We start from the raw sequence: 18846 nt of genomic DNA, 5'->3' as shown, positions 1-18846 counted from the left end.
GTCGCAACAACCATGCAGGATCATTGCCTCCCGTCGTAGCAAAGCTAGACCTCTGTCGCTCCACACCCTTTGTGCCGCTAGACCAGATTGACCACCACTCACCGCACGCCAACTGCGATCTTGCAACTCCGCCATCTCTGCACGCCATTGCTGCCAAAGGAGAGACTCGAGAGAAACCTGATCTTGCACCCCTACCTCCCCACTCTCTGACCATCCTCCGATCTGATTTAATCGATCGTGTCTTCCACCATATTCGACAACTACTGGTGAGATCAGTAGTAGCGTTCTGCCTTCCGATCCCCAACCATCTCCTTCAACCAACCTCGGCTTGAAACTTTCAGCCAAGATGGCCCCTAGGAACCCCATGTTAGTCCTACTTACCTTACTCCAACAACAAAGAATTCCCATCCGACAACAGCGTCATTGAACATGCCGCCTGACAGAGAGGATGAGAAGATCTAAAACCCTAGCGACTCTGTCTTCTTTTTTTTTGTCACTAAAATTGGGGCATTCTGTTCGAGTGGCCAAGTTAAATATATGGACATGAAAAATTGTCTTTGTGGACCAATATACCAAGTTAATTATCAGTATAGTCTGTGATCTCTATTTATGCCGACCAATTCTTTTTCTCTCTCATTCACATTGTATCTGATTCATAAATTCCTCTATTTCAAGTAAATAAACATAATATTCGTGAAAATTTCCTATTATCTACATAGGCTTTAATGTGGCCAAGTTAAATGGAATGAAAAATTATCCTCGTGGACTGATTGACCAAGTTATCAGTATAGTCTCCGATTATGTCTGCCAATTCTTTTTCTCTCCTATTTAGGTTGTATCTGATTCATGATTCTTCATTTCAAGTAAGTAAACGTGCAAAAATATTAGTCAAAATTTCCTACTATTCTACATGGAATTTAATGTGGCCAAGTTAAATGGACATACAAAGTTATCCTCGTGGACTAATGGACCAAGTTATCAGTATAGTCTCTGGTCTCTATTTATATCTCGAAAATAGGGAGAGGTTGTTCTAATCACCAGACAGCAAGAAAGCAGAAAGTGGTTGTCTAGTCGTCTATATCCAAGAACTCAGGTGTGCTCTATCATATCAGTATATAGTTTTTGATGTTCAATCTAGGTGATCGAAAATCACGAGTATGCTAGTATTTGCTGGTTATAAAATTGATGGTTATTATTCGAACAAAAACTATACCAATTCTTTTCTTAAAGCAGTAATAATAAGAAAACGAGTGAAAAACTAGCTTGTCTGAGTTCAATAGCATCCAAAGTCTCCAATTTTGTGTTTGAATGGAAACCATAGTACTATTTAAATCCACTGCAACACACCTAAACAACGACTAATTCGATTTGCACAGCTTTTGTTTGATCTGTAGGGGTTTATTTTCTTTAGCTTGAATAACTGGGTTTATGTTTTTGGTCCGTGGTTATATATAGGGTGAGGCTATTGTCACCCTATAATTTTCTTTGTTCACCCTATTTACTCATTACACCCTACATTTTAATTTCAATTATTAGATTTACTTATCCAACCCATTTCTCTTTCCAGGAATATCCTCCATCATATGACATATCAAATTAAAAAAGAAATTTTGTTTAACGAAAATTTCTCATTTAATTTATATCAATTAAAAAAAGTCCTAAAATATATTAAAGTTTCATAGTAAAATCATAATTTGATTTACTTCCATTTTTTTATTTTTTCCATTCAGCTTCAATGTTCGTTTATTCCAATCCATATTAGAAAATTAGTAAGTGCTACTATGAGCAATGAAAAAAAGATTGATTTTTTTTTCGTGTTTTAAATTTTTTACTCTTGGTGTTTATAAAGGTATTATAAAGATTTTGATGAAGTTAACACTAATGGTTTTGTGAATTGGATAACAAATTAACGATGAGGACGCAACAAAAAGATAAAAAAGAAAATTGTAATAAATTGAAAATTGGATGGAGAAGTTGAAGATTAATGTTATCAGAAGAGAAATTAAGTAGTTTTGTATGTAATTAGTTATGTATTTAGTTTTCCTTAAAGATTTAAATTTTAGAAAATTAGTGTACTTATTAGTCATTTTGCATTTGGGTAATATAGTCTTTCAATAATTCAGTGAACAAAGAAAATGGTAGGGTGGCAATAGCTGCACCCTTATATATATTGGCTATTTTAGGGGACTCCTTTTAGGACCCACTTATCAATCACATATCAGCATCTCGACCATTCAATTTTTACATCTCTATGAGTAGATCATTTGTGCAAATGTCAGCCAAATTGATAATCATTTGGGTATTCATAATTGTGATTTACTATTATGAACATGAACTGTTCGAGTTAGACAAATTCAGTTTGTCCATTGATTTGATCTTGTTCGGTACCTGCTTAATGATTAAAAATTTGGCTGAAAATTTACATAAGTGATATACTCAGAGATGCCGATATGTGATGAAAAAATTGGTCTAATAAACGATCCCTTTAATTAGATAAAAAAAAAAAGATCCGTAACTAGAAAGGCCTTATATATATATATATATTTGTTGTAGAATGAGAAAATTTGAGAGAGAATAATGCGTACATCTTCATTGATAGGGACAAGAGGTTATTCTAATCACCAGACGCCGAGAAAGCAAAGAGTGGTTGTCTAGTCGTCTATATCCTAGAACTCAGGTATGCTCTATCATATCAGTACATAGTTTTTCATGTTCAGGGTAGGTGATCGATAATCACGAGTATGCTAATGCATGTTTGCTGGTTATAGAAATTGATGGTTATTATTTGAACAAAAACTATACCAATTCTTTTCTTGAAGCCCTAATAATAAGAAAATGAGTGAAAAACTAGCTTGTTTGAGTTGAATAGTATCCAAAGTCTCCAATTGAGTGTTTGAATGGAAACAATAGTACTGTTTAAATCCACTGCAACACACTTAACTGATTCGATTTGCACAGCTTTTGTTTGATCTATAGGGGTTTATTTTCTTTAGCTTGAATAAATGGGGTTTATGTTTTTGGTCTCTATACTGGCTATTTTAAGGGACTCTTTTTGGGACTCACTTATCGATCACATATCAGCATCTCGACTGTTTAGTTTTTACATCTCCATTAGTAGATCATTTGTGCAAATGTTAAGCTAAATTGATAATCGTTTGGGTATTCATAATTGTGATTTACTATTATGAACATGAACGGTTCAAGTTGGACAGCTTCAGTTTGTCAATTGATTTGATCTAGTTCCGTACCTTAACGATGATCAATTTGACTGAAAATTTACAGAGAGTGATATAGTCAGAGACCTAATAACTAAACAGTTGAAATGTCAATATGTGATCGAAAGGTTGGTATAATCAACGATCCCTTTACATAGACAAAAAAGGAAAAGAAAAAAAAAAGATTCCTCATTAGAAGGGCCATCTATATATTTATTATTTGGAAAAAGAGTACAAAGATTACATAGAATTTAAATCTAATATTCACTGCGCCTGCACATCCTGTCTTTGCCTTTTAATTGTAGTGCAAGTTAAGTCTGTAGTTGAGTCGGAGCCTTTTTGGCTCCGTTAGTCAGTCATTTTGGAGTTCCAGTGTGAAGTCCAGTGACAATTTCTATGTATGAGATGATGCCAAAACTCATTGTATCCAGTTCATTATTAATGAAGTTTCTTTTTTATCAAAAAAAAAAAAATATTACAAGACTATCTATTCAGAATATGGATAGGAAATTATTAGGTTATGTGCAACGATATTCTTTATTTATTTTCGCCAAATGTACGTGCTTATACTTAGTTTCTCTACTATGTACAAAAGTTTGCGATCCTTTTTCTTATCTTATTAGGTTTATAATTTTCTAGAAGACGCATGCTCTCTGTGAACTAGCTTGCATCTCCAGTTTGACTGGGAAAAAGGTCCAGATCAAAGAAATTTTCAATATTTTTTTTTTTGATAAAAAATTCTCAAATTCTTTTCTTCCTTTTTTAGTACTGGCTATTGAAATTTTGGTCAAAAAGCGAGAGTGACATAGTGTAGCAACTATTTTCTAGTAATGAAAACTTCCTTAGAGTTGATTGATTGTTTCTACCTCTATCAACCTTTAAGCTAAGAATGGATATGTAACCTTCGTTAATAAATCATGGGACTAGTAGATTTCTTTAAGCTGTTGCTGTCAATACATTTTGGAGTTGTAACATATTGCTTTTGTGCTTTCTATTCACAGCAATGAAACGTAAGCAATGCCCTGATATTCCTGTCTCTTCGTTCGAGACTAATGATGATATCCAGTTTGACGAAGGATGGGAAATTATTATGAAGGGGATAACAAAGCTGAAAAAGATGATTGCTGAAGGATCAGAGCCTTTGCTCACAGCAGAAGAATTTATAAAGTTGTACACAGTTGTCTATAACATGTGTATACAACGATCTGATCATTTTCAACCGCTCTATGACAAATTTAAGGAAACATGTGAAGATTTTTACAGAGTGACTGTAGAATACAATAGTTCAATGGATCAATCTGAAGAGTTTATTTTGCGGGATCTTGTTAAGAGATGGGGATGTTTTAAAGTTATGGGTTATTGGCTGCCACGCATCTTTCAGTATTTTGATCGCCATGGCAGGCGACTTTCTAAGCTAAATGAAGTACTTGGAGTTTACAACTTTGGTGATTTGGTTTATCGGAAGGTGAGTTCTTATGCCACAGACGCTATAATTCGTCTTTTTGATAAAGAGCGAAAGGGAGAGGAGATTGATAGAGAACTAGTGAAGAATACGATAAATGTATTTGTGGAAATTGGAATATTGAGACAAATGGATGCTTATGAGGAGGACTTTGAAGCAGTCATGCTAAAAGCTGCTGGAGAATACTATTCTCCTTTAGCATTGAGTTGGATTTCTGAGGAATATTCTGATAGTGATTATATGTTGAAGGCTGAGGAATGCTTGAGGATAGAGAGAGAGAGGGCTACACATTACTTGCCTTCGATGAGGAGTCAGCAGAAGCTGGTGCAGAGAGTGCAACATGTGCTGTTTGAACCTCTTCTTAGTAAGTTTAAACAGAAAGTTACTACGCACTTGATTCAAGATGCTGCAGAAAAAAAGGCTTCTTCCGATGGAGCTTGCATGCTGGAACAGGTTCTTTTTAGAAATTTAATCAAGCTGCATGATGAGTATAAGGCATATGTCAATGATTGCTTCAAAAACTACTCCCCCTTTCTCAAGGTTTGGAAGGACGCTTTCATGGTATTTTTCAATAGATCTGTTGGTGAGAGCTCAAGTGCGGACCTACTTGCTAGATTCTGTGACAATCTCCTTAGAAGGGAAGAGAGTTTGATGAGTGAGCAGGAAATAGAAGAAACTGTTGCAAAGGTTGTCAGCACGCTGCTTCCTTGTCTCAGTGACAAAGACCTCTTTGCAGAATTCTACAGGAAAAGACTTGCTCGTCGTCTCTTGTTTGATCGTCGTCTTAGCAAGGACCATGAGGAGAGAATTCTGACACAGATGAAAGAGCAATGTGGTGCACCGTTCACCTCAAAGATGGAAGGAATGGTCACAGATTTGACATTATCTGAGGACATTCAGATGAGGTTTCAGGAATATCTGCAGAGTAATCCAACTTTAAATCATCTGGAGATGGATTTGACAGTGACTGTTCTTACAACTGGTTTCTGGCCAAGTTATAAATCATTTGATGTTAATATTCCTGCAGAGATGGTGAGATGTGCTGAAGTTTTCAAAGGATTCTATGAAGCAAAAGCGAAGCACAGAAAGCTTACATGGGTTTACTCATTGGGCTCGTGCAACATTGTTGGGAAGTTTGAGCCAAAAAAAGTTGAATTGGTTGTGTCGACCTATCAGGTTGCTCTACTCCTACTCTTCAATACTGCAGAAAAACTGAGCTATTCAGAAATAGCATCTGGGTTAAACCTTGACCACGACGAGTTGGTTAGAATTCTACATTCACTCTCATGTGCTCAGTACAAGATTCTTATCAAGAAGCCAGACACAAAGACTATCTCGCCGAATGACGACTTTGAGTTCAATTCCAAGTTCACACACAGAAGGAGAAAAATCAAGATTCCTCTCCCACGAGTGGTGGAAGAAAGGAAAAAAGTAATCAACCATGTTTGCAAAGACAGGAGATATGCTATTGATGCCGCAATCGTGCGAATTATGAAGAGCCGGAGAGTTTTGGATCATCAACAATTGGTTGCAGACTGTGTTGAGCAGTTGAAACATATATTCAAGCCTGACATTAAAGCAATTAAGAAGCGTGTTGAAGATCTTATCACTCGTGACTACCTGGAGAGGGACAAGCAAGACTTTAACTTGTTGAAGTATCTTGTGTGATCATTCAAGTAGTGTTGGTGTATCTCATGAAAAACGTACGTGTGTAAAATTGATTTTCCGTAGTCAATTGTTGAAATATAAGAATGGAAAACCTTAAGCCTGCCGATGATTTCTTCAGGTTTTTTGTTTGTTTGAGACTTGCTTGGCAAGATTAGTCTTGTATTACTTGTATCATATGAAGATCATGAAGTAGCTAGGAGGAACCAGATCCCAGCAGGTATATCCGTATATGTAGTTGGTCCTAGTTCTAAACTTCTATGGTTAATGAACTGAAAACTTAAGCTTCTCCCCGTTCAAAGTATAACGCTGGTGACAATTTTACACATGATAACATTGAATTGAACAGGTTAATTTGCTTACTTCTTAACTTGCTTTTTTTTTCGTTTGGAGAAATGACATTTTAACACTATCCCATCCATCCCATGATGTTTGTGAGAATTAAACATGCGACCATCACAACTCACCGGCTCATCTTGTTTCTTTCTGTCATGGTATGTTCTGTTTTTGTTTTTATTTTGTATTTTTTTTATCAGGATCATCTCCTTCACTCTTTGGCATAGTTTGGTCTTTGACTATCCTTTACTTTAAATATAGACCGTCAATAAAATATCTAAAGATTTATAAAATTACAATTGTATTACATTTTCACCACATAACAAATTTTTTGATAGAGATATAAACACAAGTACCAAAATGACTGCGCAATGACATAACAGTTCGAGTATCACAAGATTTTTCATAAAATTAAAATTCTGAAATTTAGATTTCATGATAGTGCATGAACAACTTCAGGATATATATATATATATATATATATATATATATATATATATATATATATATACAGTCCGGCTACACTAAGGACATCCTTAGTTTTTCTTAGGTACGGATTTCCGGTTTTCACCCACTTTCCGATCACATTTTCACATCTTAACCGTTCAGTTTTTAGGTCCTAATGTATAGATCACCTCTGCAAAATTTCAACCAAATTGGTGATCATTAAGGCATCCAAAACTGCAAATTACAACAATGTAAACGAACAGTTCCGGTTCAACAGATTCGGTTCGTTCATGTAAATTGCAGTTTTGGATATCTTAACGATCACCAAATTGGCTGAAATTTTTCAGAGGTGATCCATACATTAGGACCTAAAAACTGAACGGTTAAGATGTAAAAATGTGATCGGAAAGTAGGTGAAAACAGTAAATCCGTTCCATAAGAAAAACTAAGGACATCCTTACCTGAGAAAAATCTTATATATATATATATATTTTGAAAATAAAAATTACATAATATTAAACAATTTAAATAATTACAACAGACGTCACAGGAGGATATAGTTCAAATTTGAAAATCATTTCAAAATTGACCTTGGCATCTCATCTTCCCAAAGAAAGAAATGAAAAATATGCAAAACCCCGTCGCGTAACCGTTAGTCCAGATCGAACGCCTTCTCTTCTCAATCGTCAATCCGATGCCAAAAAACAGTAAAATACATTTTGGGACAGATCAATTTTGGAAATACCTAGTGGGTCCCAAATTATTTCATCTATCTCGCAAGTTGTCCTTTTCTCTCTCACGAGTCTCTCCTTCTCTCTCTCGCTGTGTAGAAGAAGAAGAAGAAGAAAGGAGCAAAGTAATGTAGTTCCCCAGATTCTATGGTGTTCTCTGATCTCCAGTGCTCAAACACTCAGGTATGCTTTTGTTTAAATCAATCTTTTACTGTTCTTCATGTTTGATTCGGTGCTTAATTTCCAGCAATTTGAGCTTTTATGTTCTGTCTGGGTATCAATTAATTTGGATGAAATTGTGTGTTTTGCCTTTGAAATGAAGTGTTACCACTGCATGGTTTAGTGGTGCAAGGCTGTTCGTCTGATCTGTTAGTTCTGAGGGTTTTGTTTTCTTGTTTTGCTGAAATTGTTTAGGGTGGTAATAGATGAATCAAATTGATAATTGATAGCAAGGTTTTCTGAGTGGCCATGGTTTAGGGCTGTTGATATGAACCTGCTTGAGGGGGTAGAATTTTTGATATGAAAAAAAAAGAGAAGGCTTAAGAGATTTTTTTTTTTTTACTGTTGGGTGAAAAAGGAGTGGGTTTGACTGTGGTGGGAATTGTTCAAGGACGAGAGGGGCTGATAAAATTTTTGGTGTGGAAACTGGGATTATGGGGCGAAGAATGATGGGAACTGTGGAATGGACAAGCTCTAGGTTGTGATCATGGAATGGGAATGGTTGAGACTTGAGAGTAAAAAAGGGGTAATCAGAGGTGGTAAAATTGAGCATGGCTGAGTGTTTGGGTATTGGGTTTTATCAGTAAGACTGGGAGTAATTTGAGTAGTTCAAGGTGGTGCTCAAGTGTTATTGGTGCTGATGGTAGTCGCTGAGGTTAGAAGGAGATGAGACAATGCTGGAGCCAAGCTTGCTTCGGTTGGTGGGAATAGGTGATGAATTTCTCCATGAATGGCGCTCTGGAGATCATTCATTGAGTTCATATGTAGGTCTGAACTTCTTGATGAAGCTGGCGCAATATAAGGAAATAATGCACGAACAGGAAATCAAATGTAGGAAATATGCTTTAATTTGTTTTATTCAAGCCTCTTACAGTGAAAGCTCATTCACGTATATAACAATAAATGACCTATTAGCATACTCTAGACACATTTAATATTACCCGAACCCATAAACTAATCATAACTATCGAGCTCATTTAGGTATATCCATCCCATTAGTAAGTAATTCAAACTAGCCTGTCAACTCGAGATACTTTTTGGGATTTTCCTTGGGAGGTAAAGGGAAGGAACCCCCAAGAACAGTGAAATTCCTGACATTTAAGATAGTAGCCCAGTTCTATTTTATTTACCAAAATAAACCTCAATTGTATACATTCTATAGGGAGGTTCAAGAAGGAAATATGAATAATTTGGACCCCTACCGGTAACCTGCAATAAATAACAGAGACTATTCATTTTAAGTTAATCCTTTAAGGATCACTCCTGAAACAATGACTCAAATGAAGATATTGTTTAGTCACATCATCATAGTAACATTATTTCAGTTTATCAGACAAATTCTCTTTGTCTGTGGCTGATTTTCCATCGATGGTTCTCAGTAATAGAGATGTGCGATTCTGATAATTGAACTCTGCGGAGCAGTTTAGTTGTAGAAGCCCACAATTTTACTCAATTTATCAGATGTCCAGAAGTAAACCTGATTATATACATTAATACACACACAGACACGTATATATATTACGATATGTAACTCTAATATACATGACTCAAGTGAACTCTCTTAATGATTGGATTTCTTATACATGTCAAGATGATGACCATGATGATATTCCTTATTTGATTATGTTATAGCTGCAGGATATTGAATTCACAACAATGAGTCGCAAACTCATATATTTCAGTGAAGGATGGGAATATGTCAAGAAAGGGATCACAAAGCTAAGGCTGGTTGCAGAAGGATCAGAGCCTCCGTTCACAGCAGAAGAATATATGTTGCTGCACACAACTATCTTTAACATGTGTACTCAAAAGCCCCCCTATGATTATTCTAAAGAGCTTTATAGAAAATATCAGGAGACATGTCATGAATATTACAGGGACACGTGTGAAGAATTTATTGCTTCAACAAATCAACCTGATGAGTTTGTTTTGCGGGAGCTTGTCAAAATATGGGAACATCACAAACTCATGGTTTATTGGCTGCCAGGAATCTTTGCTTATCTTGATCGCTACTTTGTCCCCCGAGAGAAACTTTCTACACTAAATGAATTAGTTGCAGTTAACCGCTTTCATGATTTGGTTTATCAGAGGGTAAATGCTAAGGTCAGAGATGCTATAGTTCATCTTATTGATAAAGAGCGCAGTGGAGAGGAAATTGATAGAGCAGCAGTGAAGAAAGCAGTAGATGTAATTGTTGAAATTGGAATGGGAACAGTGAATGCTTATGAAAGCGACTTTGAATCAGACTTACTAAGAAATGCTGGTGAGTATTACTCCCGTAAAGCATCAAGTTGGATTTTGGAGGTAAAATCTGATGCAGATTATATGTCGAAGGCTGAGGAGTGCTTGCGGAAAGAGAGGGATAGGGCTTCACATTGCTTCCATGCAAGTAGTGAGCGTAAGCTGGTCCAGAGAGTGCAACATGAGCTCTTTGAACCTCTCGCTAGCATATTTAAACAGAAAGTTACTGCTGAGGGTGCAACCATGGTTCGAGATGCTGCAAAAGACAAGGCTTCTTCAGATGGAGCTGGCCTGGCAGAACAGGTCCTTGTCAAAAATTTAATCAAGCTGCACGATAAGCATATGGCATATGTCAATCATTGCTTTAAAAACTACTATCCCTTTCGCAAGGCTTTGAAGGAGGCTTTTGAGGTATTTTGCAATAGAGATGTTACTGGGATTTCAAGTGCTGAATTACTTGCTGCTTTCTGTGATAATCTCCTCAAAAGCAGAAGGAATGAGATGGTGATGGGTGAGCAGGAAATAGAAGAAACTCTTGAAAAGGTTGTCAGTACGTTGCTTCCTTATCTGAGTGACAAAGACCTTTTTGCAGAATTCTACAGGAAAAGACTTGCTCGTCGTCTCTTGTTTGATCATTGTCTTAGCAAGGACCATGAAGAGAGAATTTTGACACAGATGAAGCAGCAATGTGGTGCGCCTTTCACCTCAAAGATGGAGGGAATGGTCACTGATTTGGCATTGAGTGAGGACATTCAGGTGAGGTTTCAGGAATATCTGCAGAGTAATCCAAATGTAAATCATCTGGAGATGGATTTGACTGTGACTGTTCTTACAACTGGTTTCTGGCCAAGTTATAAATCATTTGATGTTAATATTCCTGAAGAGTTGGTGAGATGTGTTGAAGTTTTCAAAGGATTCTATGAAACAAAAACGAAGCACAGAAAGCTTACATGGGTTTACTCATTGGGCTCGTGCAACATTGTTGGGAAGTTTGAGCCAAAAAAAGTTGAATTGGTTGTATCAACCTATCAGGCTGCTCTCCTCCTACTCTTCAATACTGCAGATAGATTGAGCTATTCAGAAATAGCAACTGGGTTAAACCTTAACCACGACGACTTGGTTAGAATTCTTCATTCACTCTCATGTGCTCAGTATAAGATTCTTATCAAGAAGCCAAATACAAAGACTATCTCACCAAATGACGACTTTGAGTTCAATTCTAAGTTCACACACAGAATGAGAAAAATCAAGATTCCTCTCCCACGAGTGGTGGAAGAAAGGAAAGAAGTAATAGGTAATGTAAACAACGATAGACGTTATGCTATTGATGCGGCAATCGTGCGAATTATGAAGCGGCAAAAGGTTTTGGGTCATCTACAATTAGTTACAGAGTGTGTTGAGCAGTTGAGACATACATTCAAGCCTGACATCAAAGCAATCAAGAAGCGCATTGAAGACCTTGTCACCCGTGACTACATTGAGAGGGATAAGAAAAACGCAACAGTATATAGGTATATTTTGTGATGCAAGTACTGTTGTAGTGTTCATATATCTGTGGATATGCTGCAAGCGCGGAATCATATGTTATACTTAGTTTGGCTTTTAGAATGTTTTCATATGTATGCAGCTTGAAATATCTAGGAGGATTTTTGTACATTGCAGTATGACAGCTAGCCATTTTTTTTTTCTGCAGTTAGTCTAAGAAGTGATGGAAATGAAGAAAAAGTTGAACTTTTTCTATTTGCTTCCAAGGTCTTGTTATTTACAGGTTTTTGTAGCTATTTTCATGGAAGTTTATATATTTGAAGCCATCATCAAGTGGAATAAGTTGCTTAAGACTTTGACATGGTAGTCAACCAGAGGTAAGTAGGAAACTTTCCTTCAATCTACCGTCTGACATGTTATACAAGCCCCCATCTATTAATTTATCCAAAGTGTTGCTGTTACGTTGGCAAATCTGGCAAGCTACAAATGAGTTTCGGAATGTGATTATGCTTTCCTGCACCAGCCTCAACGCCAACTGGAAATCAAGCCTGTGCAATAGTAACTACTAGATGATGATTCTCAGCTTCAATTGAATTTTGACAGCTGCGTAAACCAGAACCGTGATGCTGCTACAGGTCTTGTTGTTCGAGACTCCATTGGTAGTGTTTTGATTGTGGGAGCAGGAAGTACTGGTACAAGCATCCTTCTTCAAGCTGAAGGAAGTGCACTACTCAGGGATCTTCTGCTACAAGGAATGCTGGGTACCAGAATACTAATATTGAAGGGTTACTCTAGGCTCTTGATTGATATATTGAATGGAAAGGCCCAAATCCCCTGGAAAATGAACGCTCCCATAAATGCTGTCGAAAATCGTTCTATTCGTCGGAAATTGTTCACACTCAACTGATAAGGAAGGAAACACAGTTATTGAAATAAGCCCAACTTGGACAAGTTCACTCTCACTGATACAAAAGTCTCATTCAGGTTTATCCCTCTGGAAGCAATTTGGTGCTTTGTTCTTTGATGAAAAGGGGTGTTCTTGTAGGGGGAATGGTTCTCCGTCCTCGCCAGTGAGCTACTTGCTGAGATTCAATAATATGCAGAGAGGCGTTGGGTCTTTTTCCTCTTCTGATCGAGTTAAATTCTTAGTAGTCATCAAGTGGATCACCACTACAGAATTTTCTGGATATAAAATTTTTTCTTCAACCTGACATGGTTAGGGAAGTTGTGTGATTTCACAGGGTTGAACACCCCTTGCCTCTTTCTAATAGCCATTTAATGGTTGAGCAGAAAACTAGCTTGATTTCGGTCTGTTTTGTCATGCAAGTCGATCTAGTCATCTAATTCGGCTTAAAAGGGAGGTTATTGGTTGACCCAAGTCCTTTTGTATCATTCGTTTGTTAAGGGCAGGTTTGGAATTAAAAAACGTTTTTAAATTAATAAAGAAAATGAGTTATAAATATATATATATATATATATATATATATGTGTGTGTGTGTGTGTAAATTACAAAAAAGCGTATCATGTGTCTTATTAGGTAGTTTAAAAGCATGTGAAAGTGGTTTTGAGAAATATTTGTCAAGTGCTTTCTCGTTTAAAAACGCTTTCAGATCTCTTTAAGAATTAGTCTCAAACAAAATCAGATTATGGCCAGACAAGAAAATAGGTGAGGATATATATATATATATATATATATATATATATATTTGTTTTTGAGAATGGAGAATAGCAATTTCAATGAAAAAAAACTAATGAATACAAATTGTTGAGCACAGTACCATTTGGCTTAGGGCTGTCAATGGGTCGTGTTGAGTTGGGTTCGTGGCATAGTGGCATAGTCTCCCTTTAGTAAGTGGGAGGTCGTGAGTTCGACTCAAAATTAGTTGTAGCATTTGAGTTGTTTATCTGATAAAAAAAAATGTTTATACACGAGTAAGCGTTTGTTACAAATGTTGTTATATATAAGGGGGTCTTGTCCATCACTTGTGAGACCCACTTTTCAGTCACAAACTGACATTTGGATAGTTTAGTTTTTTAGTCGCCATGAGCCAAATTGAAAACTCTTACAATGTGTTTGGATGAGGGAAAAAGTATGTGCAGTTTAAATGAGAATGAAGAACTCATAATATCTAGCCATGAATTACCTCTTTTGGCATTTTAAACTTGGAAACTATAAATTTCTCTGTAGAAAGAAAATGAAGAAATTGATTGTCTGAATTCCTCACTGCAATTCAGTTTGTCAATTTTTTATTAAAATAGGTGTCATTTTGAATTTCCTTTAAAACTTTTTTTTTATATTTTATTAGTTTCCAAAACAAGGTTTTTTTTTCATTTTCAATAATTTAATTTGTTTTAAACTTTTTAAATTTATTATAGATTTCAAATTCTAGATAGATACAATGAAAATTGCAATTAATGAAAGAGTTTTTGTCCATTTACCTCATTTCTAGGGATTTTTTTCCCACTTACCTTATTAAGTTTTTTTAATTCCCTCTTACCCAAAACACTCTAAGGAGGTCTTCTCTAATATCTCATTAATATTTTTTTTATGTTTTTTAATTTTCTTAATACTATTTTACCCTCACCCCTTTTGAAACTTAGAGAGAGAGAGAAACCATAGGAGACTTCGTCGGAGCACCGTCACTGGCCGCTGGAATCCGACCAACTTTTATAGGATTCCGGTCACCGGTTGCCAGATTCCGGTCACCGGCGGCCTTAATCCTGTCACAAGCCGCCGCCCACCTAAATTTGCTGAAAATCTCACCGGAAATGTTTTTTTTCCCCCAATAGACATCCATTGCCTCATAATAGAGGGGCAATAGACGTCTATTGCCCCAATAGTCTATTGCTCCCTAATAGACGTCTATTGCCCCCTAATAGACGACTATCAATCATGTACTGCCCCTCAATAGACGACTATCAGCAATGTATTGTCCCCCAATAGACGTTTGTTGCCCCTCAATAAGACTTTCAGTCGCCAGAATGAGAACTAATCTCCCTAAATTTAGACAAATAAAACTTTGATTACAGAAAAAAAAAAAAAAAAAAAAAAAAAAAAACAAAGAGATTACATCAATTTAAAACGTCTATTGCCCCCCAATAGATGTTTATTGGGAGACAATAAAACATTTTATTTTATTTTTTTCTGCCCTCATTTTACCAAAAAAGAACGCGCGCGCGCGCACACATATGGCCTTAGCATTTTGAAAATGCTTCCGGTCAAACAAGCAAGTCTATAAATATCTGACGTGTTTTCTTATAGAGAGTAGAAGAAGCAATTAAATATTAAGATAAAGACAAAAATCCTTCTTTGCTGAACCTCCATTATTCGTTCACTGAGTCTGAGAGCTTTAGCAAAAGAAAGCCTCCCACTAGCTAACCAATTCATCTAAAAATGCAAATGACCCACCACCCAGTACTCTTTTGTCCCTATTCATAATTGAGAGTTAAAGACTTCGATCTTTAACCATCTGCACCATGAAGTAAGATTTCATAATTCAAATTAAAGAGAATTTTGATAGAATATTAAACTAATTACCATTATGAACTCTGGAATTGGTGCAAGATCAAGTCAGGTGTCTGTGGACTTTAGAAGCCAATCCGTAATCAGAAGAAGTCTCCAGCGCAACAATCTCTCCTCCAAAGTTAGCCTTGAATTTTTTCACGGTGCGAACCAAGTTTGAAGTCGGAGACGGAGTCGGCCTTGATGGCAATGTAGAGATACCTTAACAATCATCAACTTGGCTGAAAATTTGCAGAGATGATCTATACACTAGTACCTAAAAATTGAACGGTCGAGATGTGGATATGTTACCGAAAAGTGACCAAAAACTCAAACTTCACAAGTTAATTTCAAAGCGGAGCTCCGCTCTGGATAGGATCTGTATATATATATATATATATATATCAGATGAAAGAGAGGGAGAGAGTGGCATAAAGTAGTTGTTTAATTAGGTAGAGGACAGAATTATCATTTTACTACAAATTGGGTTAGTAGGAATAAAAATCTGTTACTGGAGTAAGTGAGATAATTTTTATTTATTTTGGTGCTTTGGGTCAAAGATCCTTTTTTTAATTCCCTCTTACTCAAAATACTCTATTAAGATTGAGTTCTTCCCTAATACCCCATTAAGATTTTTTTTTTTTTTTTAATACCATTTTATCCTTACCCCTTTGTTACCTAGAGAGAGAGAGAGAAAAAAAAAATAGATGAGAGGGAAACCATATGAGACTTCACCGGAGTCCGATCATCGGCTGTCGGATTCCGATCACCGGCCGCCGTCCATCGGACTTTTCTGAAAACCTCACTGGAAAGGTTTATTACCCCCAACAGACATCTATTTCCCCCAATAGAAGGACAATAGACGTCTATTGCCCCCCAGTAGAACTTTCGATAGCCGGAATTGGAACTAATCTTCCTAAAATTAGACAAATAGAACTTTGATTAAAGGAAAAAAAAAAAAAAAAGATTATATAAATTTTAAAACGTCTATTGCCCTCTAATAGACGTCTATTTTCCCCAAATATACATTCAAAAATTTTTTTTCTTTCCTTCTGTCACATTACTTAAAAAAAAAATCTGATTTATGCACCCATGTCCTCTTCTCCTTTTCTGGTTGCAGTTGAACTCAAACCCATTAGTCGGAGTCGAACTCGGACCAGCAAGGCTTAGAAGGCCGAGATTTCTTCGAGGCCGTGGAGCATGGATCAGCGGCGACTGGGATTGGATGGCTGAAGCAAAGGAGGTAAAAGATGTTGTTAACAAAGATAGGCGATATGCTATTGAAGCTGCAATCGTGCGGATTATGAAGGAGTAGAAAGTTTTGGGTCATCAGCAATTGGTTCTGGAGTGTGTTGAGCAGTTGAGGCAGACTTTCAAGCCTAACATCAAATCCATTAAGGGGCGCATTCAAAATCTCATCGATCGTGAGTACCTGGAAAGGGACCAGAAAAACTATAACTTGTACCAGTACGTTGCGTGATGCTATCATGTGCTGGTCTTTTAGAAGTTTACCTGTTCAATTCATTTTTCTGAAATAATTCACAAAAAGAGTGAGCTTTAAAAAAAGAACATTTATACTTTACATTTGCTTCCGAGGTTTATCAGTAAGGTTTTCTGGCCTTTTATTTCCATCAAGTGACTAAATTGACATGGACTTTGAAGCAAGCTGAATAAAAATTACATTCTAAATGTTTACAGTTGCCTTTGTTGTTGACTATACCTTACAAATTATCTGTTGCAGGAGAAAGATTTATTTGATTCTTGTTTCATGTTCCATAGTTTAAGTCTAGTTCATGAGTTTTGTGCGCTCGGTATTTGAGTAGACTTTTACCAAACTGAACAAAATTGAATTTCTGAAAGGGCTGCACATAAACATTTGAGTTGAGTAAAACGTAACCAAGTTTCTGTTATGACCTGTTCACCACCCTCCAACTTCTCTCTGCTTACATATTAAACTCCCACAGCTACAGCTTCATTGCCAAAATTCTTGGAGTGTGTTTAAGTGATGGCAGTCTTTAAAGCGATCCTTGACATACGCAGTATACATATTCTGCAGCTTGTTTAATTTTCTAGCATGAACGTCCTCTTCCAGTGTATCAGCTTCGTTCCCAGAAGTCTTGTTTTTCATAGCATCTTCAACCTCTTGGACCAATTTTTACATTCAGCAGTAACTCCTACTTGTTGTAGAGAATTGTAATTGTATGTTTATTATTGATAATATGAGCCCTTTATATAGGGAGTTATAAGGACACAAAAGGTAATAGAATCCGAATACAATTGAATACCTATAACACTTTCCTATTACAACTCTAAACCCTAGTTTGTAGAGGCACACGATGTCGACATCCTTCAACACTCCCCCTTGTGCCGCTCAAACTTGGTGATGGCGTTTTGATCGTTGCCTCACTAAAAACCTTGCCAGGTAACAAAAACCATGTGGAACAAAAATAAACCTAGTCGAATGACAAAAAGAGCACAACACTTCCTTCACTCTTTGAGATCGAACATGTAGACATCATACCTCCCCCTGATATCAATATCTCCCCCTGATTGCTACAATCATGGGAGTTCGGATAACTTTCTTAATCTGATGCTCTTCACATGTTTCTTGAAGGTGGATTTGGGTAACGACTTAGTAAATAAGTCCGCTACATTATCCTCAGATCAGATTTGGTTCACTTCAATATTTAGAAGTGCATGTTGTTGCTGATTGTAAAAGAACTTAGGCGATATATGCTTGGTGTTGTCGCCCTTGATGAAGTCTAACTTCATTTGCTCAATGCAAGCTGCATTATCTTCATAAATGCATGTAGGTTCATCTGTGGTAGACTTCAAACCATAAGTTCCTCGAATGCGTCTAACTATAGACCTTAGCCATATGCATTCTCGCACAGCTTCATGTAGAGCAATAATCTCGGCATGATTTGAGGAAGTAGCAACAAGAGTCTGCTTTGTAGACCTCCAAGATATCGCAGTGCTTCCCATGGTAAAGACATAACCCATTTGGGAGTGACCTTTGTGAGGGCTAGAGAGATACCCTGCATCAGCAAAACCCATCAAGACATCGTTGTCATTTTGATGAAGGGGATGAGGGGCACGGAGAGTGGCGTTTAGCCTTGTGGAGTCCGATCCCACACTTCCGTTATTTCTTTTTTCTCTGTAGGGACAAAACAAGCCCATATCAATCGTACCTCTCAAGTATCGAAAGATTGTCTTTACACCAATCCAATGGCGGCGTGTTGGCGCAGAACTGTGTCGAGCAAACAAGTTTACTGCGAATGAGATATCCGGTCTTGTGCATTGAGCTAAGTATAATAATGAGTCTATTGCACTTAGATAGAGCACTTCAGCCTCTAATAAGTCTTCGTCCTCATCCCTTGGACAAAACGGATCCTTTTCAGGCTCAAGACTACGACCGATCATGGGAGTACTTACAAACTTTGCTTTATCTTCATTAAAGCGCCTTAATAATTTTTGAGTATATGCTGACTGATGGATCATAATCCCATCACTACGGTGCTCGAGTTCTAGTCTGAGGCAAAA

At 36.8% G+C, this 18846-nt stretch overlaps 2 protein-coding genes across 4 annotated transcripts; both read left to right on the top strand.

The window, feature by feature from the left end:
• Positions 1 to 4220: 4220 nt before the first annotated feature.
• LOC112179996 (cullin-1) lies at positions 4221 to 6452 on the top strand. Its single transcript, XM_024318477.2, has one exon. It carries the CDS (start codon positions 4306 to 4308, stop codon positions 6343 to 6345), a length of 2040 nt encoding a protein of 679 aa, XP_024174245.1. The 5' UTR covers positions 4221 to 4305; the 3' UTR covers positions 6346 to 6452.
• Positions 6453 to 7718: 1266 nt separating this feature from the next.
• Positions 7719 to 12807, top strand: LOC112177062 (cullin-1). Of its 3 annotated transcripts, XM_024315243.2 has the most exons (3): positions 7719 to 8039; positions 9708 to 11827; positions 12010 to 12807. In XM_024315243.2, exons 1-3 carry the CDS (start codon positions 8004 to 8006, stop codon positions 12011 to 12013), a joined length of 2160 nt encoding a protein of 719 aa, XP_024171011.1. In that variant the 5' UTR covers positions 7719 to 8003; the 3' UTR covers positions 12014 to 12807. The 3 variants fall into 3 exon arrangements, with proteins under 3 accessions (XP_024171011.1, XP_024171010.1, XP_024171009.1); XM_024315242.2 differs by lacking the exon at positions 12010 to 12807 and having other exon boundaries at positions 9714 to 11970; XM_024315241.2 differs by lacking the exon at positions 12010 to 12807 and having other exon boundaries at positions 7720 to 8039; positions 9708 to 11970.
• Positions 12808 to 18846: the final 6039 nt, after the last annotated feature.

This window comes from Rosa chinensis, chromosome 7, assembly GCF_002994745.2.
Source record: "Rosa chinensis cultivar Old Blush chromosome 7, RchiOBHm-V2, whole genome shotgun sequence".
Taxonomy (NCBI): domain Eukaryota; kingdom Viridiplantae; phylum Streptophyta; class Magnoliopsida; order Rosales; family Rosaceae; genus Rosa; species Rosa chinensis.
The sequence above is the reverse complement of the archived record's forward strand: the minus strand, read 5'-3'. Positions and strand labels throughout refer to the sequence as shown.

Bases quoted from the DNA above. Each gene is read 5' to 3' on its own strand.
- LOC112179996 (XM_024318477.2), top strand. From the start codon at position 4,306: ATGAAGGGGATAACAAAGCTGAAAAAGATGATTGCTGAAGGATCAGAG.
- LOC112177062 (XM_024315241.2), top strand. From the start codon at position 8,004: ATGGTGTTCTCTGATCTCCAGTGCTCAAACACTCAG. The intron at 8,040-9,707 runs GTATGCTTTTGT...ATTATGTTATAG, and splicing joins TCCAGTGCTCAAACACTCAG to CTGCAGGATATTGAATTCAC.